The sequence below is a fragment of the Cyrtonyx montezumae genome, unplaced genomic scaffold (genome assembly GCF_038088225.1).
Source record: "Cyrtonyx montezumae isolate F1298 unplaced genomic scaffold, pur_monq_1.0 scaffold_8, whole genome shotgun sequence".
NCBI lineage: Eukaryota > Metazoa > Chordata > Aves > Galliformes > Odontophoridae > Cyrtonyx > Cyrtonyx montezumae.
This window is the reverse complement of record NW_027072089.1, coordinates 72,031,723-72,059,310: the sequence shown is the minus strand read 5'-3', so window position 1 is coordinate 72,059,310 and position 27,588 is coordinate 72,031,723. Positions and strand designations below refer to the sequence as shown.

At 36.9% G+C, this 27,588-nt stretch overlaps 1 protein-coding gene across 2 annotated transcripts in view; it reads left to right on the top strand.

The window, feature by feature from the left end:
* Positions 1–27,588, top strand: part of CDH12 (cadherin 12) — a 154,294-nt gene that overhangs the window by 65,338 nt on the left and 61,368 nt on the right. Inside the window, exons 3-4 of one of the 2 annotated variants that reach the window (XM_065753237.1) lie at positions 20,373–20,492; positions 25,855–26,022. In XM_065753237.1, the coding sequence (XP_065609309.1) occupies positions 20,373–20,492; positions 25,855–26,022 (288 nt within the window). The remainder of the gene's footprint in view (positions 1–20,372; positions 20,493–25,854; positions 26,023–27,588) is intronic. The other variant, XM_065753238.1, reaches the window with a different exon arrangement.

Here is a 27,588-nt window from a genome sequence, read left to right as displayed (position 1 = left end):
TGATTTTTTTAATTTAATTGATAGATCCAGTTCAAGCTGACATAAAAATTAAATGTGTATTACAGACATATTAGCTAATGTTAAGAAATTCCTAGTAATTTTGTAAACAAACTTAAAGAGCAATGCAGAAGGAAAGAAGTATGAGACTGAGGTGTAGAGGTTTTTGGTTTGGGTTTTGGGTTTTTCTTGTTTGTTTGTTTTTGCCATTTTTCTTCCTTGATTGCACACAGGTTTCACATCGGAACATGAGGATTTTTCCTCAGCAAGAAAAAGTTGGGAACTTGTAAGCAAATGATAACAATGGACAGCTTTAGTACTGAGGAACACCCTGCATCATCTCCTCCCATCTACTCTTCCTTGAGAAACAGATGATTTGTCAAGTTTAATTATTTAAAAAAGAGTTAACATAATATTCATAAGTGCATAGAACATAGATATAATGATGAACAAACAGGTCTTGATTATTAAACAATATCTCTGAATAAGAATTTGAGAGCTTTCATGGACCAAATTCTGTATCCTACTGGGAGAATGGCACCATCTGGTGGATCTTTTATTTGGAAACTGTAATGGAAATTGTAAACTTAAGTTAGAGACTCTTCATCTACTAGAAAACTGAACATTTTCAAATAAATGCTAATAGTTAAATCAGAATAGTACAGGTAATAGTGACTGATAATGTAATTGTTGCACTTATGAGTTGTGGAACCCTACAGTTATTTCCTATACAATAAATGCTATGTCAGTATTTAACAAAACAAAGAAAAATATACAAATACTAAAATACTTGCTATATGTTTACTTGATCTGTTCAGAGTTATGAGCACCTAGTAAAGAAATAAGACGTTTTGAACACAATAATAATGTTCAGTAGATCAAAATAATATGTAATTTTTTGTGTTTATTTTTTAGAAACAGGTGCCCTCATTTACTGTTTCATTATTTGAACTCCTTGATTTGGAGACTTCAGTGGTATTAATTTTTGGCTTCTAAACATGACAGCAGTCACTATTAAATGCATTTAGTAGGATGCCAGTTATTTGCAAGTCTCAGATAATCAGTTCCTCTACAAATGACACAGGTCACAATATCCACAAGATTCTTTGAAAACAGCATATTCCAGCATCTTCTGCCTAACTTGTTACTTGCCCTCCTACATTGCATATCCAGCTTATCCAATAACTGAATAGATTAGATACATTCCCAGAGTTCTTTTCTGTCCAAACCACATGCACTCCATATGTTCCCTTGCTAAAGCGTATTAGTCCATGAAAAAGGAAGTTTGGGAACCATTACTCATTGAAATTTGTTCATCCACATCTATGCATTATATAATGGACAAAAGTGTTCCAGAGGCCTTTTCCAAGAAGTTTTGCTCATCCTAAATACATAAACAGTATTCTAAGTAATGTAAAGAAAATACTATAATCAAATAACATTTTTGTTTGTCCAAAACTGGCAATTGATGTGTGCTTAAGAGTTTTCATGACAAAAATACTGAAAATTACTTAAAGGCTCTAATCCACAGTTTCAAAATTCAGCCATTGTTGAGAACTCCGATAGTCCTAGGTGTGTAATAGATATTTACTGAAACTAACAAAGAAAAATTAATTAGATGCTTCTACATATTATGTAGAATGCATCTAATTAATTATGAATGTTCAAACTGTGCACTCTTATTCAAAGAGCCATCACATTACTGCTGAGTTTCAAGGAAACTAAACTGTATTCTGCATTATATTTAGCTGCTATAACAAAGAAGTGAAGAGACAGTTTTCTTTACTGACTCCCTCAGTTACCCACAATTCATGAATTATTATTAATTTTTTTTTTTTTTTTGCTTTTGATGTTAAAAAAGCATAGACACCCACTGAGAAATTCAAATGAATACGTTTAAACCAGACAATGAAATGTGGCCTGACACTGCTTGATTTCTCATTAAAATTCTGTATCGTTCAGATAGTTGGGACATATGTTCATTTTTGCCAGGCTCTTGACATAAAATCTGTTGCTGGCACTAGATGTGATGGGGCCGTAGAAAAACTAGTTGTGGAAAAGAGTCAGATATTTGATAAGCAGTGCATTTCCAGAAAGGACAATCTCTCACTTATCCTATAACTGATTAAATGATTGAAGTGTTTCAAAAGAGCTCTTTCAAATATCACCACAAAACATAATTAAAAAGAAGGTAAAAACAAGAGGCTGGTAAGAGTTGAAGGCTGAACTATTGATCAATATTTGAATGTTGACATCCAGCAGCAATGCTCTCTGGAAGGAGAAAGGCTATAAAAGAGGAATATTTTCCATTAAATGGAAACATAGGGAAAGCTGCAGCTGCTTCTGGGGTATTGTATCAAGCAGGTCTTGTTTGACATTTAGTTTGGAATTCCCAGAGCATAAAGAGGCAGGGACGCTTCCAGTCCTGGAGGAAGGAGTTGACTGCAGAAGAAACACAGTATGCAATGTGGTAGTTTAAGCAAATAGGTTAATTAAATGTAGTAAAGCAAGCATGAGATAGTGAAGATTAGACTGGCAAAATTTGGAACAGACTTTGAAGAGCTTTCTTGCTCTCCATTTGGTGCCAATGGGAATGGGAATAAAGCAACCTCAGAATGAGTGAGTCCTCTTGAAACTGCCAGAGGTACTTTTTATGCTTCTGCAGGCAAGAAGGATTCATTCTAGGTGAAGTGTCACTGTTCTCTGAAAAGGTTTAGTGCTTGGGAGAAAGAGTTGGCACTTTCATTGTTCTTGTATGTGCTTTGCTCTTAGATGGTAACTTATCCAGTGTCAGAAGGCTTAATGGCTTTGAGAGGAAAAAAGAGCACTAATCATAGTCAGATGCTGGCCATTTCAGCACCTCTTCCTGCAGCTGCTATGTAAACCTTCAAATCACAAAGTCACTGAATTGTAGGGGTTGGAAGGGACCTCTAGAGATCATCTAGTCCAACCCCCCTGCCAAAGCAGGCTGCCAAGACCAGGTTGCACAGGTATACACATCCAGGCTGGCCTTTAATGTCTCCAGAAGATACTCTACAACCTCTCTGGGCAAACTATTCCAGTGCTCCATCATCCTTACTGTGAAGAGGTTCTTATGTACATTTCTTGCCACGCACTGCTGAAAGGAGTCTGATCTCATACCTTTGCCTCCCATACCTTAGATATTTATAGATGTGGATCAGATACCCCCTGAGTCTTCTTTTCTCAAGGCTGAACAGACCCAAGTCTCTCAGCCATTCTCATAAGAGAAGTGTTCAAGTCCTTTATCATCTTTACAGCCCTCTACTGGACCCTTCCAAGGAGATCCCTGTCTTTTTTTGTACCAGGGTGCCCAGAACTGCACACAGTACTCCAGTGAGACCTTACTAGGGCAGATTAGAAGGAGAGGATTACCTCCCTTGACCTGCTGGCCAAGCTCTTTTTAATGCACCCCAGGATGCCATTGGACTTCTTGGCCACCAAGGGCACACTGCTGGCTCATGGCCAGCCTGTCATCCACCAGGACACCCAAGTCCCTCTCCTCTGAGCTCCTCTCCAGCAGGTCATCCCCCAACCTGTACTGGTGCATGCAGTTATTCTTCCCTAGGTGCAAGACTCTACACTTGCATTTGTTAAACCACATCTGGTTCTGCTCTGTCCAACTCTGCACCCAGTCTGGGTCTCACTGAATGGCAGCACAGCATTCTGTCATGTCAGCCATTCCTCCCAGCTTTGTATCATCAGCAGACTTCCTGAGGGTTGACTCTGTCCCCTCATCAAGGTCATTGATGAAGAAGTTGAACAGGACTGGACCCCTGAGCAACACCAATAAGTACAGGCCTCCAACTGGACTCTGCACCACCGATCACAACCCTCCGAGCTCTGCCAGTCAGCTAGTTCTCAACCCACTTCACCGTCCACTCATCCATTCCACACTTCCTCCGCTCTATTTAAGAATGCTGTGGGTAACAGTGTGAAATGCCTTGCTGAAATCAAGGCAGACTACATCCACTGCTCTCTCCCCAGCCACCAAGCCCATAATGAAGGCTACCAGGTTGGTCAAACATGACCTGGTGAGTCCATGCTGACTACTCCTGATAACTCTCTTCTCTTCCAATTGCCTGGAGATGGCATCCTGAACAAGCTGTTCCATCAGTGTATGTACTCCACACCATCTAAGGGGTTCTACAGTTGTAAAAACAAAACAGCAATGTTATTCTGCTGCATGAATAACAGATTGTTCAACTCAAATACAGTATCATCCTGTGCAGTATTTTGAATGATCTCATTTGTCAGAGGTCTACAGTAGTTAATAAAATGAAAATGAATGCTAAAAACAATTTTGCCTTATGCCTGAGGCTCATTACTAATTATAACACACTGTTGAATAATTTTGTTCTCATTTAAAGTATCAGTTAAAATGACAAATGTGATTCTGTCTCATGAAGAAGAAATTAATGTAAAAAATGTGTAGATTGAGGATGTAATAGAATCATAGATTCTTAAAGGTTGGAAAAGACCACTAAGATCATCTAGTCTTACTGTTGACCCATCATTACCATGCCCACTAAACGATGTTTCTCAGCACACCTACTCTTTTCTTGAAAACCTACAGGGATGGTGACTACATCACTTCCCTGAGCAGCCTGTTTCAGTATGTTGTCACTCTATCTGAGAAGAAATTTTTCCTAATATCCAACCTGATCATTCCGTGGTTCAATATAATGCCATTACCTTTCATCCTATCACTCATTACCAGGGCGAAGACTACCCTCACCTTTCTACAACCTCCTCTCAGAGAGCCATAGAGATCAATAAGGTCTTCTCTGAGCCTCTTCCAGACTAAGCAATCCTGGCTCCCTCAGCCACTCCTCATAAGACTTGTGCCCCAGACCATTCATCAGCTTAACTGCCCTTCTATGGAGATGCAGCCTCCCCAGGACTAAATAGAAAGGGACAACCTCTCTTGTCCTCCTGACTACACTATTTTTGATACAAGCCAAGATGCCATTGGCTATTTTGACAACACTGCCAGTTCATGTTCAGCCAGTCAATCAGTACTCCCAAAGTGCAGAACCTAGCACTTGGTCTTATTGAACCCTCAATTCATCAATCCTGCCTATACAGATCCCTCTATATGTCCTTCCTATCCTCAGTCAGATTGAGACTTCCTCTCAGTTTGGTGTCATCTGCAGACTTACTGGGAGTGAACTCAATTCCCTCATCCAGCTCATCAATAAAGATACTAAATAGGACCAGTTACAATACCAACCTCCAGAAGAGATTGCTAGTGGCCAGCTGCCAGCTGAATCAAACTCCATTCACCAACACTCTCTGGGCCCAGCCCTCCAGCCAGAGGGATGGCCCAGTGAGGAGTATACCTGTCCAAACTTTTCTAGTACAATACGTGAAAGACAGAGTCAGGGACTTTACTAAAGTCTAGATTACATCCACAGTCTTTCCCTCAGCCACCAGGTGAGTCACCTGGTCATAGAAGGAGATGAAGCTGCTCATGTAGGATCTGCCTTTCATGAACTCATGCTGTCTGGGATTGATCCCCTGGTCGTCCCACACATGCTGTGTAAATCAAGATGATCTACTTCATGACCTTCTCTGACGCCAAGGTCAGTTGGAAATCAGCTGGCAATTGCCTCTGCCAGCTTCCTCAGCATACTTGGGTAAATCTTATCTGTTTCTGTGAGCTTGTGACAGCACAGGTAGAGTAATAGTTCTCTAACTTTTTCTTCTGAATTGCGGGAGTACTATTCTGCTCCCCATCCCTGTTTTCCAGCTCAGGGAGCTGAGTATCCTGAAGATAACTGGCCTGGCTATTAGAGACAGAAGGAGGCATTGAGAACTTCAGTCTTTTTCTCATCCTTGGGGGTAATGTAATAAATTATTAAAGATTATATTTCTGTTTATTTTCTAGCATCTGTGATATATTTGATAAACTTACACATCAAGGTGCATTTCTATAAACTTTTTACTTTTTTTCCAACTATATTTCATAAAAAGAGCTCCAAGCCATGTTTTTGAAGGTGCAAAAATCATCAGGCTGACCTAGTAAGTTAGATAAACGGTTCCTGTGAAAAAGAAAATCTTCGTAAATGCTTCAGAATAAAAAAAGAGATTTTTTTTAAAGAAATGTTACTTCTCAAAAGCATGTCACTTTGCAAAAGGAACCAAAATGCATTAGAATGGGACAATTTCTTGAATACATCTGTGACAGGTAACAGGAGTTTCTGTATTTAGACAGTTCCATGTGAGTTCAATCAGCCATTGTCTGTGTAGTTAATGATTGAAGAAAAGAATGTTCGAAGAATCATCCAAACAAGGTTTGAGTTGTATATCTCCCAGAAAGTCTGATCAAAATCCATCTATAATTATGAAGTCATAGATTCATAGAGTACCCAAGGCTGGAAAAAACCCACAAGAATCGAGTCCAACTCCTAACTCTGCACTCGGACACTTTTGGACCACCAAAAATCAAACCATATGTCAAAAAAACACTGTCTGAACACTTCTTGAAGCACAGCAGGCTTGGTAGTATGCAGTCTGAAAATGTAATGTTTAATCTCATTTCTCTCTGTTTAAATATCAACATGACAGGAAGCAACTCATTTTATCTGGAGTGATAGATCTAAATTCATGGTCCTTCACTACCAAGGTAAAGAGAGCTTACTTGCTAATGCTGGATGAACACCCTTCCCAGCAGGGTTTTACAAAATGAACTGCAGAATAACACAAGCTGAAACTACAGCTCATTTTAATTGTGAAAAAGATAAAAAGTGTAGTGGCATTTTCCTAGAAGATGCACACTATCATGTTAGCTATGAATACCGTTTTGTTTGCCAGTCTTATCTGAAAGAAGTACTTTGAGAGTGGATGTCTTGGACTTTGGCTTACCTCTAACAAATAAGAGTGGTCTCTATGTGATTATAGCTTTTAACATCACTTGAAACAACCCCACCGCTACTGGCTACCTCACCACCATATCTGCTGTAATTCTATTTTGAAGTTTGGCAGCCACAACCCACTGAGTCAATAATTCAGACTATCCTATAAGTATTCAACTATTTATTTTTAGATATGAGTAAATTTTAAATTAAAAAATAAACTGTCTACCTTTTGGGGTGTGTAGATACATTAACTTTTAGAGTACTGAGATTGAAATTTCAGCCTGAAGTTAAATTGTAAAACTTCAGCGCCTGCAATTCAGACACACTGGTGAAAAACATAATCACTTTTTTTAAAAAAGAGCTCTGGGAGGAAGTCTTCATCAAGCATAGAAGCAGATTTTTATTTTCATTATTTTCATTTTCATTTCCTTCCCCCCTCCCCCCCCCCCCTCCCTCCCTCCCTCCCTCCCTCCCATGTCCATTGCTAGAAATCCTTCATATCCTCAATCACATTTCCTAATTACCAAAATGGTAGTTTGTGCTGAAATCCCAGTACTGGACTGTGTAGTTTCAGAGATTAAAACTGAGTCACCAAGCTCTGTAGTGTTACTACAGCTTTTTGTGTGTGTGTGTGTGTTAGTGAAGAGTTCATTCATCTAAAAATTCAATTCCAGATATCTCAAAACTATTTACCATCTACCTGATTATGCACACAGAAATGTTCCAGTCCTTGTTTTAACAGAATAGACCCATTTATATACAAGAGCTATCTTCTTTTAATCTCCCTAAGAAATGGCTGTATTCTATTTGGGATATATGCTTGTCTTTCAGTCTCACTTGTTAATAGTGCTCAGTGTTAAAGAAAATACATAGATTTTCACTGATGGAATGATAGTGCAAGAGAAACTGAGAAGGAAAAACTGAAAGAGTGATATTCTAGGAGTCAGGCAGGTGTTTTCAGAAAATTGCATGTAACCCTTGCTCCTGTGATAATTAAACATCCGAAATATAAAAGTTTGTCAACAGTCTCCTTTAGAAAAATGTCCAGAAAGCTGGACAGTACAGATTTGAACATCCCTAGATTATAAAACTACTGTCAAATCTTCCACAGTATTTGTGAATGTCTATCCCGCTTCCATGAAGTTCTGGAAAAAGAGGCTTTCTTGTTCTGGCCTGCTTATCAGACTCGTGATGTGCTCAAAATGTGTTATGTGGATTGGAATGCTTCAAGTTAACTCAGAATCATGGTTTTGCCTTTTTTGTTTGTTTAAGAGACATACTTTAAGTTTTCAATAAGGCAAAGAAAGAAAAGGAAAATCAGGTATTTGCACAATCTTAACTATTAGAAGCTGACTTCTAAAATATTGTGAAATATTGTTTCAAATAAGTAGTGTTTTCTAGTCCTTTCAGCCCTTGTGATTGTCATTTGACTGTAGTCCATGATTCTCTCAAATGAACGACCTTAAAGAATTTGAAGGATGTGATATACTGCTTTCAGTGTTTAAAGGAGGGCTATAAGAAGGAAGGGGACAGACTCTTTAGCAGAGTCTCCCATGATAGGACAAGAGGAAAAGTTTTCAGACTAAAAGAGGGAAGATTTAGATTGTATATAAGAAAAGTGATTATTATGGTAAGAGTAATGAAGCAGTAGAACAAGTTGCCCACAGTAGTACTGGATGCCCTGTGCCTAGAGACATTCAAGAGCAGGATGTATGAGGTTCTGAGCAACCTTACCTAGCTGTAGATGTCTCTGTTCATTTCAGGGCAGTTGAACTAGATGACTTTAAAATGTTTCTTCAAACTCAAATGATTTGATGTTTCTATGATTCTGTTCTTGAGGTTTTGTTTAATATTACTGTATTGTCAACTTAGAAAGTAAATATAAAGTTGTATTTACTGCTAGATCAATAACAAATGCAACTGCTACTCTGGAAAGTTCCCATATGATTTTAAAAGAAAAATTAAAAAACAGAAAACAACAACAACAAAAAGCAATGCAGGCAATGGGGCAATTACACTAAGAGAAGGGACTTGATAAGAGAGTGATGCTTACCATTATTCTTAAGTGGGTGCATTTTAAGCTTCCCTATGTTTAATATGGTATTATGGTTCAAATTTCTTCTTCTAGCTAATCAATAAAAAGTATTGATTAAATATATAAATACAAATATAAATATTGATTAAATATATAAATATAAATATATAAATAGTTCTATGATAGTATGAATATATATGGCAGAAATATTGTCTGTCTTCAGTTATGACTTTACAGATTTTTTCTAATTAAGTTCCATTTGATCCTTCTATGAAATAATGAAGGCATATATGTGCTATTTTGGTGGTATCTAAAGGCTCTGAAGAGGACTGGAGATCCATTACTCCTTATGCGGTACAGAATAGTGCTGCCTACATCATGCTAGACAGTATTGTGACAGTAGAAATAGATTTTGGTGACACTGAGTTCTGAGGACTTGGCATCCTGACTGCATCTGCTCATGGTTTCAAATAAACTCTGATTAGGTCTCTTGAATTGAACACCTTCATATTAACAGCTGTGCTGCATTGAATGCACACCTACAGCATGTCTTCCATTTTAGCTCTATCCCCCAGAAATCCAGCTTGCGTAGTTTAAGAGTGATTCACTTATTAACCAGAGCAGAGTAAGTGGGGACAACTGAAAGATTTTGTTCATAAGTGCACCCCCGAGCCAAGTTAAAATGTTAGTGCGGAGGCACTTCTATCTTATCCACAAAGGCAAGCATCCAGTGATATTCTGAGAGGGGAACATTTGTTCATACACTTTAAAGTGAGGACTAAGTGAGATCTCAGAGTTATTTTAATGTGTTTTCATTTGAGCCAGATACATATATGCTGTTCCTAGTAGAGAAGAGTCTAATCTGTCTTCAAGAGCTTCCAAACATAGGTCTCTTAAGTAACTCTAATAATAAATAAATAATTTAATAATTTGCTTACCGTTCAACACTGAGGATTCCTACTGAGCATCAGAGCTCAGTAGGAAGACTGGTTACTCTTAAGCTGAATGTCTGCACTGTGTTCTGCTGCCAGATGTTTGCTCCTCTTTGTAGCTTGTAGGAGGATGAATCATTTCTACAATGGGGATGCGATTCCTGAGTGAGATCAGAAAGCTTGTCTGAGACTTCCTGAGAGTCACAGGAGTCAGCCCTCTGCAAGCTGTCTCCACCAAGTTCATCCACCCATAACCCTGGTGTTCCTTGCTGTATGTTCACTTCATTACTCCTTATCCTGTCCCTTTAGAAATAGGACGTTAGTCCGTTACCACCTCTTTAAAAAGACATATCACATTATATTAAGCTATTATAGCAAGATACAGATTTGGAAGAGGATGTGATTACCTTTGTTCCAGGATTCAAATGAATATTTGCTAGAAATCAGATCAGGACCTTATACGAGGACGTGTTATCCTGTTTTCAAATTCTGTTCTTCTTCCACATTTTTTTCTAAATGCTATTCATGATAGAAGCTGACTCTATTGTCACTTATATTAGCAATTTCTCTTTTACAATTTTACTTGCTTTTATGAGTTTGCATGAGGGGAATACTTCATGGAGCCAGAAGACATCCACACCACTCCAGGTCCCTAGAGGTAGTCCTCTATCCTTTAAGACATTGGTTTGTGGGTTTACTGTTCCCTGCCACTACTGAAGGCTAGCGCAGTTGGATATTGACATTGTAGGCTATACAGAAAATGCAGAAATGATCAGTTAAAATGAATGAAGCAGATGATATTTTACATTTTAATCAAAATAAATGTCTAAATTAAAATTCTGTAGATCCTTTGATCTTGAGGTGGAAGGAAAGCCTTCAAAGCAATATTTGGATTAAATTAAAAAACAACATCTTTCATGGAATATCACATTGCACTCTAGGTTGTGTACAAGCCAGTGCTGTGTTCCGAGGTTATTTACATGTTATCATGTTTCATAGCTAGGAAAATAATAATAAAAAAAGAGATCCAAAGATAAATACATAAAAACCTAGATGTAAAAATAAACATAATTGACAGTTGTATGGAAGACTGCTCTACGTCCTTGAGAGGTTTGGCCACAACACTGTAAATAGATGGAAAAGATCTTATGCAGGCCAAACAAACTTTAGAAGTGCTCCATCATCATCCTCTCCAAATCTCTCTTCCTTGAAATACCACCATATTAGTGATGGTTACCAAAATTTGATCTGAAGTGCATAACTGTATTAAAATTAAAATTGTAACTGTCCAAAAGATTCTGACAAACTTATTTCTGTAAATCAAAACCCAAAATATTTCAATCAATTCTGGTATACAACTGAATTTTATTTATGTAAAGATTCCTGCATGAACACTGAATTACATTATTTCTCTTTGTGTCCAATATCTGGTAAAAATGAAGGAGGCTAGCCTCTATTTACCGTTTGAGCATTTAATGAAAACAAACTAAAGTTTTTTAACTGACATTCAATATGAATGACATTTATTTCACACTAATTTTTCTTCTATATAGAGTTGAAATTATCCTACTACTACATTCTGGTTGAATCATTTGACATTTGAAGAACTGATGTATGAAATTCCAGCTCATGAAATACATCAAAGAATAAAATAATAGAAGTATATTCCGATGGACTTTCTCTTAAATTTTTTATATGATGTCCACCATTTTTGACATAGATTTTTTTAGGTTACCATTTCAAGACCTTTGACATACCTTAAGAAACTATCAGCAGCATTTCAATTGGAGAAAAAAAAATATTTCCTGGATTGCTTAAAAATATTTCTTTTCTTGGTTATCTTTCATGTGACACTGAAATGACGGATGCTGTTGAAAGGCCGGCAGCTGATAATAACAAGTGCTCTTCAGCTAAACATCATGATAATCACCAAGTTTCATTAGCATTAAAATGCTAGGAATCAATTCCAGTATAACACTGACTTCACTCAAACTGATTATAATAATTAGCCATCTCTTTGAGTATGTTTATCTGGATATTTTGATCACATTGAAACCGTATTACAGATTAATAAACAAGAAAAAAATCTTTGTACTATTATTCTGGGGGCTAACTTTATTTCCTTGAGCCTTTAAGAATTCAGTGCACCAGATATGGCTAACGTCTATTTTTTCATAATTACATTGAAGTAGATATTTACTCAGCCAGGGCAAACACCTTAACATATCAGTGTCTCTGATTTGCATAACATTTGATATCAGAAAGATTCCTTCTGTGACATGGCTATCTCCACCTCATTGCAAAACATAAACTAACCCAACAAAATAATGATTTAGGGGTTCTTGCAAAGCTATCATGATTAGAGGATATATTGCTATTTTTATCTGACCGTGGGTATATAAGCAGCATTAAGTCCCCATTGAGTCATGGCCTAGAAAGTTACCAATTGGTAAAAATAATAAAAGCAAAGCTCAGAACTAAGTTTTCTGTTTGCTAAATTTCGAGAGTTGAAAAAAATCACCCTCGAGAGATGTATTGCTTAAATAAATATATATTAAGCTAGTGATCTGCTAATTGGGTTTTGTGTTTCTCTTTCTGTATTATTTCCAGCAGCTGCTGTACCAGGCTTCTCCTTTATATGCATGTTGGGTATAGCCTATTAGCTGCTATTTCAAGCTCCTCATTTGCTTTGGCAGTGTAACCTCTGTAAAGATTATCACAGCCCTGGGACCATGTAAGCAGCTGGATGTCTTTATAAATAAATAAATAGCCTAAATTAATAAAAATAAATAAAATAAATAATTATGTGATACTAACAGAGCCATTATTAGCTTAGCCAGATTGCCTGCCCTGAGTGGCTTAACTCTGTCTGACCCCAACAGAAGGGGATTGGGAAAAAGAGGAAAACAAAGTAATTGCTTTGCTGATTTCCCATATAAATAATTATCTGAAAAACACACAGCTGTACGTTTTCTCTGCTTACTCTGATCATCTGTAAGGGAGACAGGGATGGCCAGGAGAAAGGGACCTATTAATTAATTTATAAGAAGAACTTGGAGAGACAAAAGCATTGTGAGTAATAAAAGAAGAAACTGAAAAGTATTTTTCCACAACACCGTGTGTTCCAGTTTGCCAGGAAAAAAATATATTTCAATGCTTACAATTCTCTTTTCCAGATGAAATGAGAGTATGTGCATGGTTCAGCTTTACAGACTGCTCTGAAAGTCAGCTTTCAAACCACCTGAACTGCAGGGACTGAAAATCACTAGGCCATAGCGATCACAGAGATGTGGTGGGATGGGCACGCATGACTGGAATGTTGTCATGGGTGGCTACCTGCTCATTAGGAAAGACAGGATGGCAAGACCAAGTGGTGGTGTTGCTCTTTATGTGAGAGAGCAGCAGTGATGTAGCAGTGGAGAGCTTGTGGGTAGGAATTAAGGGGCAGGCTAGTGTGGGGGACACTGTTGTGGAGGGGTATTATAGGCCCCCGGGTCAGGAGGAGGAAGCTGACAAGGCCTTCTACAAGGAGCTGGAATTAACCTCATGATCTCAGGCACTGGTTCTTATGGGGGTGTTCAATTAGGCAGATATTTGTTGGGAAAGCAACATGGCCAGGCAGCGCACTCCAGACAGTTCCTGCAATGTGGTGAAGATAACTTTCTGATGCAGGTGGTGGAGGAGCTGACAAGGAGTGGGGTGTTACTGGACCTTGTTCTTACTAATAAGGATGGGCTTGTTAGGGAAGTGAAGGTTGGGGGCAGCTTAGGATGTAGTGATCATGAGATGGTGGAGTTCAAGATCTGAGTGAAGAAGCAAACCACATACAGGGTTGCTACCCTGGATGTCAGGAGAGCCAACTTCAATCTCTTCTGGAACCTTCTTGGAGCTATCCCATGGGATAGGATGTTAGAAAGTAAGGGGGCCTGTGAGAGCTGGTCATCATTTAAACAGTGCCTCTTTCAAGCTCAGAATTGGTGCATCCCTGTGAGTAAGAAATCAGGCAAGGGTGGCAGGAGATCCATGTGGATGAGCAAGGAGCTCATGCATAAACTCAAAGGGAAGAGAAAGGTCCATGAAATGTGGAAAAAGGGTCTGACCATTTGGGAATAATATAGGAATGTTGTCAGGGCCTGCAGAGATGTGACAAGAAAGGCCAAAGCCAACTTGGAATTGGATCTGGCAAAGGAGATAAAGGATAGTGAGGAAGGTTTTTTTTAAGTATGTCAAGAGTAAAAGAAAGACCAGAGAAAATGTGGGTCCCCTACTGAATGAGAGGGTGTTCTGTTAATGAGGGATGCTGAGAAGGAGGATATACTGTATGCCTTCTTTGTTTCTGTCTTCACTGTGGGAGCTCCACATCAGGACTCTTGGACTGCGGGGATAAGTGAAAGGGTCTGCGGAATGGAAGGCTGTGGGAGGAGATGGTCAAAGAGTGTCAATGCAACATCGGTGTACATAAATCCATGGCCCTGATAGAATGCATCTACATGTGCTGAGGGGGCTGGCAGAGGTGATTGCTGAACCACTGTGTCTATCATCCTTGAGAGGTCTTGGAGAATGGTGCCTGAAGACCAGAGGATAGCCAATGTCACTCCAGTCTTCAAAAAGGGCAAGAAAAGGGATCTGTGGGACTACAGGACTGACAGCCTCACCTCTGTCCCTGGAAAGGTGAGGGAACAGCTTGTTCAGGATGCCATCTCCAGGCAATTGGAAGAGAAGAGAGTTATCAGGAGTAGTCAGCATGGACTCACCAGGGGGAGGTCATGTTTGACCAACCTGGTAGCCTTCATTATGGGCTTGGTGGCTGGGGAGAGAGCAGTGGATGTAGTCTGCCTTGATTTCAGCAAGGCATTTCACACTGTTACCCACAGCATTCTTAAACAGAGCGGAGGAAGTGTGGAATGGATGAGTGAATGGTGAGGTGGGTTGAGAACTAGCTGACTGGCAGAGCTCAGAAGGTTGAGATTGGTGGCGGAGAGTCCAGTTGGAGGCCTGTACTTATTGGTGTTGCTCAGGGGTCCAGTCTTGTTCAACATCTTCATCTTGCATTAAAAAGTGCATTAAAAAGAGCATGGCCAGCAGGTCAAGGGAGGTGATCCTCTCCCTCTAATCTGCCCTAGTAAGGCCTCACTGGAGTACTGTGTGCAGTTCTGGGCACCCTGGTACAAAAAAAGACAGGGATCTCCTTGGAAGGGTCCAGTTGAGGGCTGTAAAGGTGATAAAGGGAATTGAACACTTCTCTTATGAGAACGGCTGAGAGACTTGGGTCTGTTCAGCCTTGAGAAAAGAAGACTCAGGGGATGTAACACATCTATAAATATCTAAGATGTGGGAGGCAAATGTATGAGATTAGACTCTTTTCAGTGGTGTGTGGCAAGAAATGTGCATAAGAACCTCTTCACAGTAAGGATGATGGAGCACTGGAATAGTTTGCCCAGAGAGGTTGTAGAGTATCCTCTGGAGACATTAAAGGCCAGCCTGGATGTGTATACCTGTGCAGCCTGGTCTTGGTAGCCTGCTTTGGCAGGGGGGTTGGACTAGATGATCACTAGAGGTCCCTTCCAACCCCTACAATTCAGTGACTCTGTGAAAATCAAAGAGTGTTATTCCAGAAATAAATACATGCAATAGCTCTCAATTGTAAGCACAGCAAATGGATTTGAAATACTCTGCCTTTGCTCAAAAATTACAGCAGGGAATGATAGTGTTTTGTTTGTTTGCTTGTTTGGCTGGTTGGTTTGTTGGTTGGTTTTTGTAGACATGACTGCTTCTGACACTGAGTTCCAAACTGGTTTGAATTGGTTTGCATCAGAAGCTACCGATCAGAACTGAACAGAACCAACCTGAACAAGTTGGAAACATCCCCTACATCAACTATTTGTTGATTGCATATCAACTATTAAAATATATTTATTTTAAAGTGTTAAATTTCTATTATGTATTTTTCAAATAATAAATGTTGTAATTTCTTGTTCATTTGGTTACACCGTGTAATGCATATAGGTACTTATTAGAATTAAAATGTCATGAGCTATAATAAATGTGATCTCCTGTGAGTGTGCATTAAAAATTTACAGCTCCAGTGCCCTGTATTATTTCTGGGGAAAAATAAAACAAAACAAAACAATACAAAACAAAACAAAACATAAAATCCAAACCATACTAAAACAACAACATCAACCCCACCATTTTAAGTCTACTTTTAAAACTACATTGGTTTTATGCTTTACAATAAAGTAAAAACTCAGATGCAATGGGCAATGCTTGATAATACTGAAAGAAGGAGAAACCAATTGCAGTAAACCTGTTCTTAAAATCAGATATATATTTAAATTAGTATGTAACTGATGGCCCATGAAAAAAATAAAAAAACTTGACACTTCTTAAAAAGCTACTTCTACGTGTTGTAGAAGATGTTAGATATGAAATAATACAACTGAAAGTGCTATCAATGTGAAACATTATTTTTCAAATTCACTATTTACAAATTGTCTATTTAAAGGATAACTTAGAATGTTTTCAGTAATAAAACATAGTTTATAAATCACAATTTCTTCTTTCTTTCGTATAATAAGGTTGAATTACTTGTAGCATATATATAAAAAAATATGTAAAGTAATGTCAGTAGACAGCTAAGAACTGGTCTGTGAGGGACCATCAGGCACCTAGGTCAGCTATAGAGTTTTTAGGCAGGCTGTTGGCTGCTCTTCATTTTCCTTCACTTTACAATGGCAACTTTTTTTGCATAGATATTGATTCAGCTGTGGTGTTTCACATGCAACACTTTGCAACACTGGTCTGTGCTGACTAGTGCTGCCAGGCTCTATGTGCTCAGCCTGTGTGTGCAAATGCATCTGATATGAAAGACACTGCCCAGATTGTAGAAATCAAATATTTATGGGCCTCATGAACTCCACTATGAGTATCACCATGAAAATACTCCTTCTGGCTCACACTCTATTGATAGATACTTGTTTTAGGAAAATAATTTTTGAGATGGTGGAAAATCACACCTACACCTGGTGTAGGGAACTTGCTTTGGCAGGGTGGTTGGACTTGGTGATCTCTTGAGGTCCCTTCCAACCCCTATGATTCTATGATTCTATGATGTTGGTATAGTGAGGAGGAGTCTGCTCATGGCCGTTTTGGAAAAAGTAGCTAGTCACTACTCCACAAAAAGCCTGTTAATCAGTTTTGAAATAATACTAGGGCTTGAGATACAAATGCTGGAATAGAGGATGAGGTCTAAAACCAGCTCTGTTTTAGACCTCATCCTCTAAAGCCACTGTGGCTTTTATTTGAGTGAGAAAAACTAGATAACCTTATTTACTGCTGTATCTGTTGTTGCAGTTCTAAGCCACTGAATGAATTAAATTTATGAAAAATTATGAACTTTGGCCATCAAAAATCTCCACTATAAAATGTAATACCTCTCATGTAAAAACCTTCATTATATATGAATGCTTGCACTGTAAGAAGAAAAAATGTTTTTTGAGTATATTATTTAGCATATTTTACCTAAAGCTTTCTGAACTGAAGACCCTACTGAGTCAGGGGTTGTTAATTTGTGTTAATTTAGAATACTTTGTAATAGTTCCTCTTATTATTTTGTTATTGATACATGCATTCAGTCTTAAATCTATTAATGTTGTTGGATTTACTTTGTTTTATTTCTTTTCTGTTGTATTTTACCTGGAAGAAATGCTTCATGAGTCCTATTTGCACTAGCAAGTAGTGTCTTGCTGATGTATCTTGTTCCTTACATGACACTTTGTTGCAGGCTATCTATTATTACAGGTCTGACAGACCTGCTATTTCATGGGTCTCAAGTGTTCAAGAGAGCTTCATTAAAGTGTTTACAAGTTCTCTGTTTCTAACTTGTAAGAGGGCTGCCCTTGTGTCTGTGGCTAGCCTTTCAGAAACATTAGGTTTTTAAATTTTAACTGAATTTTCTCGTCTTTTCAGTGCTCAGCACCTTTGAAAATAAGTGTGCTTGCAAAGAAGCTTTACATTCGGCTTTTTTATTTGTGAGCCTTATTCTTTCTGTCCTCATGCAGAATATTGCCTGCTTTAAGGTGCAAAGCAAAAATCTTGGTGATATGCCAATAAAATTTTGTTAATTTACACGTAGAAGACAAACTAAAATTAACTTCCTTTTCTGTGGCTAGCAGAGCATCAGAAATAGATATCGTGGCCTAAGGGGAAACTTGGGAATATGTCTGTTTGTAGAAGTGTAGGATGTCTCAAATCAGTCCCAAAGCAGCACACTTCCAGCGAGGATGCTTTTGGTCAACCAGCTCAAGTTCAGACTTCAGGACATGGGAAGATGATTCTTCCACCTGTGAGGGGAGAAAACTCACTAGCCTAAGGTCAAAATACATGGAATGCATGAGCAATTTATTTAGGGATAGAAAAAGGCTACTAGTATGTTGAAAAAGTAGTTACTCTTCACAGAGGAAAAAGTAGACTGAGGTTTTTATGTTGGAAAGACAGTAAGATACTGCAGTGATGAATGGAGACAATTGCATGGATACCAGAGGTAGATGCTGTATTGTACAGTGAGGGAAATCTCGATGACATGTTTCATCAGTGTAATTGCTCCAAAAGAAACAGGCCTTGCCTTTTCTTCAGCAATGGTAAGAGTCCACAGCTGGCCATCAAGTGCTCATATATTAGATTGCATCTGTCTTTTATTCCAGTAGGAAACTGTATTTCTCTAGTTGGGTTTTTCTGTCTTTTTAGTGCATACCGGGTGTGTCATACATAAAGAAATTTAGACGCGCATTTGTTGAATAGGCACTGCTTCCACAGCTGTTAAACTGAATCTGGACTATGGTTTTCTCTAACCCGTATCATTTTTCACCCTGTTGTTCAAGAAAATCAGGAGAATAGCTTCAGGCTCTTAGTTAATTGAGTCCAGCCAATTTCAGTGGCATTTGTTTTCATTCATTTATTCATTGTTAATAGAGTCACAGAATCATAATCTTTCTTTCCTTTAGAATTTGACTTTAATCAAACTGTCCCTTAGCTTAAAAGTATAATCAGCCTATTGACTTTAAAAATAGTTGCTAGTCAAATAGAACTTACATTTTTGTCTTCTTCAGGAGAAAGAAGAAACACCTCCTGAAATACTCTGTGCTTCACTGTTATTCAATAAACTGTAACAGTTGCGTTCTTGTATGACCACCCATCATAGAGCTAATATTTTTATAATGTTAGTTGCAAACCCATCAGTGCAACTGTTTATCATCACATGGAAAGATGTGGGGAAAAAATGAAAGATAAGTCCTCCAAATGAATAACTTTGCCATGAGTCACCTTTCTGTCCATGGAGCATCTTTCAATAAGACAATCCCTGAAATAATCTAGGACAAGTCCACGAGAGTTAATTTTAGATCAAGAACATCCCTTGAAGCATTTAAGTTTGCAGTACAGAAAAGTAACAGTCGCTAATCCCATGCAGTATTCCATGGATATTCTTGAAATAATGGCAGATGATCTCCAAATGTAGAGCATTTCTTAAAACAAAGATGTGGAAAACCTTCCTCCTTGTACTGCTTTTTCATGTAGATTGTCTTGTCCCTCACTCACTCAAAACCAGTACTGCAAGTTCTAATGTTCATTTTCACATAAGATTATAGGATATATTAATTTTTCAAATTTGAATGGAAAGGCTTGATATATAGCCAAAAAAAAAAAGTAGTTTGAGCACAGTTTTCGTTTTAGGACAGTAACCAGCAGGAAGGACAAGAATTTTCTGTAGAACAGTTGCCACTTTTTCTGTTTTCTCTCTTTCTGTCTTCATATGCTTGGCTCTGGTAGCTGCCAAATCAGAGTATAATGCAAATTATTCTACTGGGTATGGTCTCTAATCATGACTGAAAACAGCAAAGGGAGGTTCTGCCTCCAGAGTGCTTGTGTTTCCAACTGAACTGTATTGGAAAGAGAATACTGAAGTCTAGGTTTCATTGACAACTGATTGAACCAAATACTCACTTTCAGTCTGCAACGTGAGTGTGAATTCAACCACTGCAGAGCTAACCTTAAGGAAACTGCATTGTATTTTTTTAAAGGCACTTTGAGATTGGTTCATTGACAGATTCAGGATTTGCTTGTACAAACATTTGTTTCACAGTCAAAGAGCATACTTTACTTGCACAGTTGTCTGTGCACACACGAGGATAAGTCTGTTATTTCACAAAATTAGTTCTAAAAATCCAGTCTTCTGCTTTCCCAGGTCTCCTTCTTATATATGTTAGATTTTAAAAAAATTGTAAATAATGTATGCATCATAAATTGTTTATAAATATCTTCTGATACAGGACTTCTCCTTTCCTTCCTATTTTTCCTCAGTTGTTACCTGGATGGATGCTAGCATGGAGCTGAACAACTTACTATTTTATTCTTACCTTATATCTAGTGGAACAAGTGTTACAACAGAATTTGCTAGCAGCATGACTGATGTGTCTGAAATGTCCACCATCACTGCTCTGTACTGAAATTTTTATTACCTGTGTTTCTTTGCAGGTGCATATGTACTCCAAGTAAAGGCAACAGATGCTGATGATCCTACCTATGGAAATAGTGCCAGAGTGGTCTACAGCATTCTTCAGGGGCAGCCCTATTTCTCCATTGATCCAAAGACAGGTAAACAGTTTATCAGCAATACTGGAAGATTTAAACTTTGGATTTCAGTTTATGTTGGCAGTATCAGTGTATAAATATTGGCTATATTGATAGTGTGAAAAGATAGTAATTTTGCACTTAATTTTGTTTTGATTATTGACTATTGTTTTTATGAATTGCAATGTGCTGTAAAAGCAAAAGAAACAGCCTCCTCCAAACAATCCTGGAATATTTAAAATATGTATACATTAAGCCATTTTTCCTGATGTTTTGCCATTTCTTTACAGCTAAAGATTCATCTGCTTCATGCATTCTATTTTTTTTTGTTGTTGTTGTAATTCAGTTTTATATCCCAAGTCTTTATTCTTTTTTTCTTGTCAATTTTAATGCACTGAAGTTACAGACCAGATTTTCTTAGAAATGATTGTTTTACTGTATAGAGCTAATTTGAGACTGTGCAACAGCTAAATCGTCCCCTTTCTTCCTCTTTTCCTGGGGCATAGCATGGCTGTCTTGAGTTACAGAATGTGTGAGCAGAAAAGGATGATGCATTTAAAGAGACTGATGTATTTGGGAGGTTGGTAGACCTGTTAATTAGATATCTTGTCCTATATTTTTAAATGTCATTCTTGATTCTATATTTAGCAGTTCAGTTAAGGAACCAATAGCCTACATGGTGATTGCCAAGCATTGTGTCATCCTGAATGTATTACAGGGATGGTTGTCCATATGCCCCTTTCAGCAAATACACTTTCTCCTTCCAGTAAAGCTGTCCTTGAATGTCAGATGGTGTGTTAAAGAGCCTTTCTCCCTGATCAATCAATAGCTTGGAGGTGAGAGCCACCTGAGGCCATTAGTGCACTATCTCCAACAGGCACATTCCTTTGTCACATGCTCCATTTAGCAGAAGATTGTGTTGCAATTTGGAGTCAGCAACTTTACTTTTGAAACTGAAATGTGACTTCTTAAGTGTCTAGGGGGAGGAAAAAGTATTTACCTTCATACTTATTGTTTTTATTTCTGCCTTGTAAAGAATTAAAAGGTAGTAAATGGTGCTAAATACACTTATTAAAGCCACAATTTGAGTTCTAGTGCAAGTTTCCCAGGAAAAAAAAAAGCAATGATTGTTAAGGAAGAACTTCTCCCTGCACACCCAGCACTTTAAATGGCAGTATTATATTTCCTCATTTATTGCAAGTGGACCACAGGTCATAGCCTGCAGCTGACTATTCTTGTACTATCATATAAATATAGTATTTCCATACCTATCTATTAGTACTTGTCTTATATTGAAATTTTATAATATGATAATTACCTCTGAATCTAAAAATGAATATAGAGGTTAACAGTAAGTGAATAATGATGTGCAGGATGCTGCTTAATATTTTGATCTAAAATCCAGAAGTCTCAGGCAGCATTACAGATCCTCAGATATTTCCAGTTTTTTATTTTGCATCTGAAGAGAAATTCAGCAGTTTTTTTATTGCAAAGTCTTACTGCAATACACTTGCCTTGAGTGTTTTTTGATAGAAAAGGGGAAGAAAGGCATTTTGATACAAAATGACAGGCCAAACTCAAAACTCCTGGCAAATGGATAAACAATTTTTTCAGTTGCTGTTGTTTTGGTTGGTTTTTTTTTTCCATCTCTTGGTCTCTAGTGACAGTTTTCAGCCACTCTGTTGAAATTATCTAAAGAACATAAAAAAGTCCATAATGGATCAGACCAAAGGCTCGTGCCACCCTGTACTGTGTTCACAAAAGTGATTGTCTGTTCAGCTTTAGATAAAATAAGGCAAGAATTTAGTGATGCATTCCCCATTCTTCTTCCATTGCAAGAGGCTATAAGCAATTAATTCCTATGTATAATTTTGACACTCCCCATGAAGCCCTGAGGAATACTCATGTCATATTCTCTCCTAGTTGTCTCTTTTCCGGAATGAAGAATTTTTCAAACATAGGCCATTCCATACATTGCTTCTGTTTCTCCTCTGGGCTTCTCCCAGTTCTGTTGTACTCTTTTCAACATCAAAGGGTGAGAATGTGCATACAGTGTTCAAGAAAGCAGCTCATATCAGTATCTAAAAATGATTTAATCATCTCTTTTGTCTATTCATTTCCAAACAGTTCCAAACATTTTGTTTACTTTTTTTTTCTTTTGGTCTGAAAATTTTGTGGAAATTTGTATTGCTACCTTAAAGTTCTATTGCAATGTATTTACAGTCAAATCACTGATGAAACTTTATATATGGAATTATGATTGTGTTTGGCATGCACATAGCTTCACTTATAATCCTTTGTCCAGTCATTCTTGATAGGTAATTGACTCTGATATGAATTTAAGAGTAGTCTTTAGTGATTATAGATTTGAATATCACAGCTTCCTCTTTGTTCATCAGTTATACTGACGTTGGCCTTTGCAGTGCTCTGCTGCAGGTGGGCACGACTGTGTGGGAGCAGAAGAGCAAGCTTATTGCTCTTGCAGGAAGGTTAAATGTATTACAGTGGCTGACAGAGAGCAACTGTTGGAGTGGAATATTCTGAGGCTTCAAACTTTATACGTGGGTATTTTTTTTCCAATGCTGTGAAATTGTTCTCCTGATGAAAAATTAAACTGAGATTTCTTGAACACAGAGTATTTCTCTTCAGACAGACTACAGTCTTTCTTCTGTACTGTTTTGCTACTGAAACATCCTTTTCACAAGCTTCTTTCTACACAGTTTTCTGATGTGCTTATATGGTCAATTATCTTACATGTATCTCCAATTCTTTCTTAAGCTCAGTCTTTGTGGTCCGTATTCTGACCTCAGTTACATTACTAGAATCCAGATTGGTTTTCGGAGGAGTATTGTCATTAATATTTATACAAGAAATTATTCACAAAACCAATTTTTTATCTTCCACAAAAGTGAATAATCTTATTGAATTATGTCTAAGAAACATTGCAGAGCATATCTCTGGTTCAATACCTGTGTTTATCATTATCATTTTTCAGTAGCCTTATTTAAATAATAATTTTCTGCAAATTCAATATTAATACTTTAAAAAGATACAAACTAGAAGTTATTTTGTCAGAATCTGAATGATCTTTATTTTAATATCTTAAAATAGAAGGATTTAAAAACACTTCACATTTTTAAACATAAGACTTCTGTATTAGAATAAGCCTTTAATTCAGAGTTTACATATTCTTTATGAAAGTGAAGATGGAATATCAAAGTTTGTAGTATTTTCTTTCCCATGGATTTTACCTCTAATATACTTCTCTCTTTTGCTGTGTCTACATAGCTTCAACTCATCTTTATCCCATCCATATAAACTGATGATTCTGTTAGTAATAACATTTTTTTTCTTATTGTTATCCTAAGCTTTTGGAATAGAGTAGGTAGAGAAGGGAAAATTGCCTATGCACTGTTAGACAAAGATTATTCCCATGTTTTTTTGTTTATTTGTTTGCTCGTTTGTTCATTTTCTGGAGACAAAGGCCTCCTACATTAAAAAAAAAAATACAGAATACCCTTTTACTTCCAGACCAGAATAAATAGTGGGTAACCGGAAATTTTACTACTAGAATGATAGCAATTTCTTCATTTTCTGAAGGAATATTTTTATCTGAGAAAATCACTCAACTGTACATAAAGCAGGCATAATAATCAGATGACGTTCACCTCCTGCTCAAAACACTGCCCATTTTCAGTGATGTTTATTGTTATTATATTTCGCTAGTATAACAAGGAAAGTCTTTAATTCTCACATTCTCTTCTCATTAGAGTGAACATACTTAGGATGTGATAGTATACTATGGAATGTACACCCTCTACAGTGTGAAAATTATGAATTCAGAGTTTTAAGAGAAGACATATTAATGTTCATCTTATCTACAAAAAATATTTTTTTTCATGAATATTGCCTTCCACCTGAATTATTAATGGTTCTGCTATTTTCACGATGCCTGCTACAATACTAGTTTTTCAGTAAGCTCAAAATTCACAAATATTTACACGAACAAATTTTCACAGTTGTTATGTTCTACAATTCAAGATTTCTTTCTTGAACTAACAAAGTGCTGAACATTATCATTTGTTTTCTAAAATTCAAAGTATAGAACTGTTGTATCTAACTGTTCTTAAGTATTTGCTAGTCATATTCTAGATCTACACGGTACAGTAAATGTCATACTAAGTTGGAAAATTGTAGTTATTTTTAACCATTGTTATTATCAGTGGAGAGTGGAGAGAGTGGAAAATGTTATACAATTCAATTTAATAGGGATTTGTAATAAGTTCTGTATAAAGCAGATCTGGGTCAAAGTTATTTTTAGATAAAGTACTATAAGCTAGCAATTCCTATTTTTACTTGTTAACATTGCAGCAGTTAGTTGACAGAAAAATAAGAATGAACCTTCAATTTATTTTTTCTTATCAGTCCAGATCCATTAAAACACCAAGGATAAAAGACTGCTTTTAAAACCAAACATGTTACTAGAAAATTGCATTTTATGAAAGAGTAATAATTTGGAGGGGGATAATGTGTCCATTTATATACTTCTAATTGCATATGCTACCTGCAGCTATCTGTATCTATCAATTTCATGCAAAAATTGTTGTTTAATTTATATCAATCTGCAATTTATATCAATCTAAAATTTTGACAGAGAGTTCATCTTCTCCTATACATTTGTTTTTAAGAGACAGATTTGAGTGCCTAAAGCCTTGTAGCATTTTACAGCCTCATAAGCTAATCCTACGATCACTATTACCTTGTTCTGTCTACCTTTTTTCCTTTTATTTTATACTTCTTTTTATTTTATATTTCTTAACAGTTCAGAAAGGGAACTATTAAATATGTATTAAGAGTCATTTGAATAAGGATTATGTTCTGTTTACATTTATTTAAGGAAACTCTTGATGTTTTCACTGCATCTTTGTGCTGTGTCCAGAAAACTTTCTCAAGAAAAGGAGAAGCCTACAGTAGGTTAAATGTGTTGACCAGTAATTAGTTTGAAAATATGGAAGGTGCACGCTCTGAAATACATTGACAACTATACCTTCACTGCCCTACTTTGTACAAGACAGTGTTCTTCATTCCTCATGTGGTGAACATAATATACTTGCACTGTTTACATCTCTAGTGAATATGCACTATTCTCTTGGCCATTTATGTCATACTTGAAATTTCACAGTGGTCATTTTGAATAGCTGAACAGATGCTGAGCACACCTTTTAAATACTCAAGTAATTTGTACATTTCTGTGTGAACTGCTCTTGTATCAATCCTTTAGAAAAAGAGTCATTTTTGGTCTAAGAGATCTGCATTGAAATGTGATAGTAGATAATCGCAGCCCTTTATTTACCTATTTTTTTTAATTTACCATTTCTTCTCATAGGTGTAATAAGAACAGCTTTGCCAAATATGGACAGAGAAGTGAAAGAACAATATCAAGTTCTTATCCAAGCCAAGGACATGGGAGGACAACTTGGAGGACTAGCTGGAACCACCACTGTAAACATAACTCTCACAGATGTCAATGACAACCCACCCAGATTTCCTAAGAGTATGTTGTATTCCAAATGTATTAATTTTCAAATAATTATGACTGAAAGTGAAAAGTCTTTTACATAAGGACTTGAGATCCAGAAAGAAGGATAGTATATGGCAAAAAAAAAACCAAACAAAAAACAAAAAACAAAAAAACACCAAAAAACAAATAGGATATACTGCTGTTTTTACAGAAATGTGATGTTAAGTTTGAAAGAATGAGTTTTGAATGTTTAAAAGAAGATATCATTTCACAGGATTGTACTCAGTCTGATAGTTGATTTCATTTACACTTCATAGATTTGGAAAACTGGAAAAATAGCAGAAGGTTATAACCTGAGACTTCAAGGTATAGAAAACCATAGCAGATTGAACTCATGCTATGTATTGCTGTTATGATCAACAAGTACAAATTTTTCACATCTTGGCCCAGAAGGTTTTATCTTTCCTTGAAAATACTTAAACCTTCAAAATAGAATCTTCTCTAGAAATTTATAACATTTAATATGAATTACTTTAGATGAGTCTTTTCAGAAATATGCTAATTTAGAGTTTCATAGTCTGTATGTAATTAGCAAAAGTATTGTCACTTATTGCTCTTCTTCAATTCACTGAAGGTTTGTATGTTCCCTATCTTTGAAATGCAGATACTAATTAAGCAAAAACTGTGATAACAACTACACCAAAACATTTGGCTACAAAAAGTTGTTAATAAGGCAATAACATTAGAACATCAGTGTGAATTTACAATCAGATCAAGTCAGCATTTTACTTGATATATTACAAGTTCTGATGTAACAAACTACATTTGAAAATTCACAGTTCTCTTTCTTATAAAAATTATTCACTTTCCTTACCTCATTATGAAAATACTGCATGTTATACTATGTTATTTGCAGTTAACATGCTAAGTCCAAGATCCATCTGACCTTGTCTTCAGTCTCTTATAATGACATATGGGGAATATGCATAAGAAAGAACAGGCAAAATACATGATAATAATCCAGAACATTTCCCCTTGGCTTTCAGCCAGGATGATGTCTGTGTAATTAACAACCTTAAGTGTTTCTTTCTTACAGCACATTGCGAATTGCTTTTTTTTTATGCGTCTTATTAGAGTCCACAACAATCTAAACTACTGAGTTCCACAGATAAAGCATATATTCCACAACAAACAGCTTTCCCCCATTTATTTTGAGTTCATCCCTACATATCTATCTTCATGCACACAACTTCAAAGAATTTAGGAAGTGTTGGAAAATGCAACTTTTATTTTGACTAGCTGTGCTGCATTATTATTTTTTTTTTAGCAGGGATTATTATCTATGAGTCTGTTAATTCCAGTCCTACAATTTTGCACTGTGAAAATCAGACATTTCCATCTTCAGTTTCCCAGAACTCCCTGAAGATCTTTGAGAAAATTAATGCTATATTAGCACCTCCAAGACTTCATATTCTACTGTGGTTTGAAGCAAGATATTACACAATCATAATAGTTTACTTATTACATCCTTGAAGGTCTTGGTCACATAGCAGCAAGTCTCTGTGGTGTGTTACTGGTGTGTATGTTTGTTCCACAACG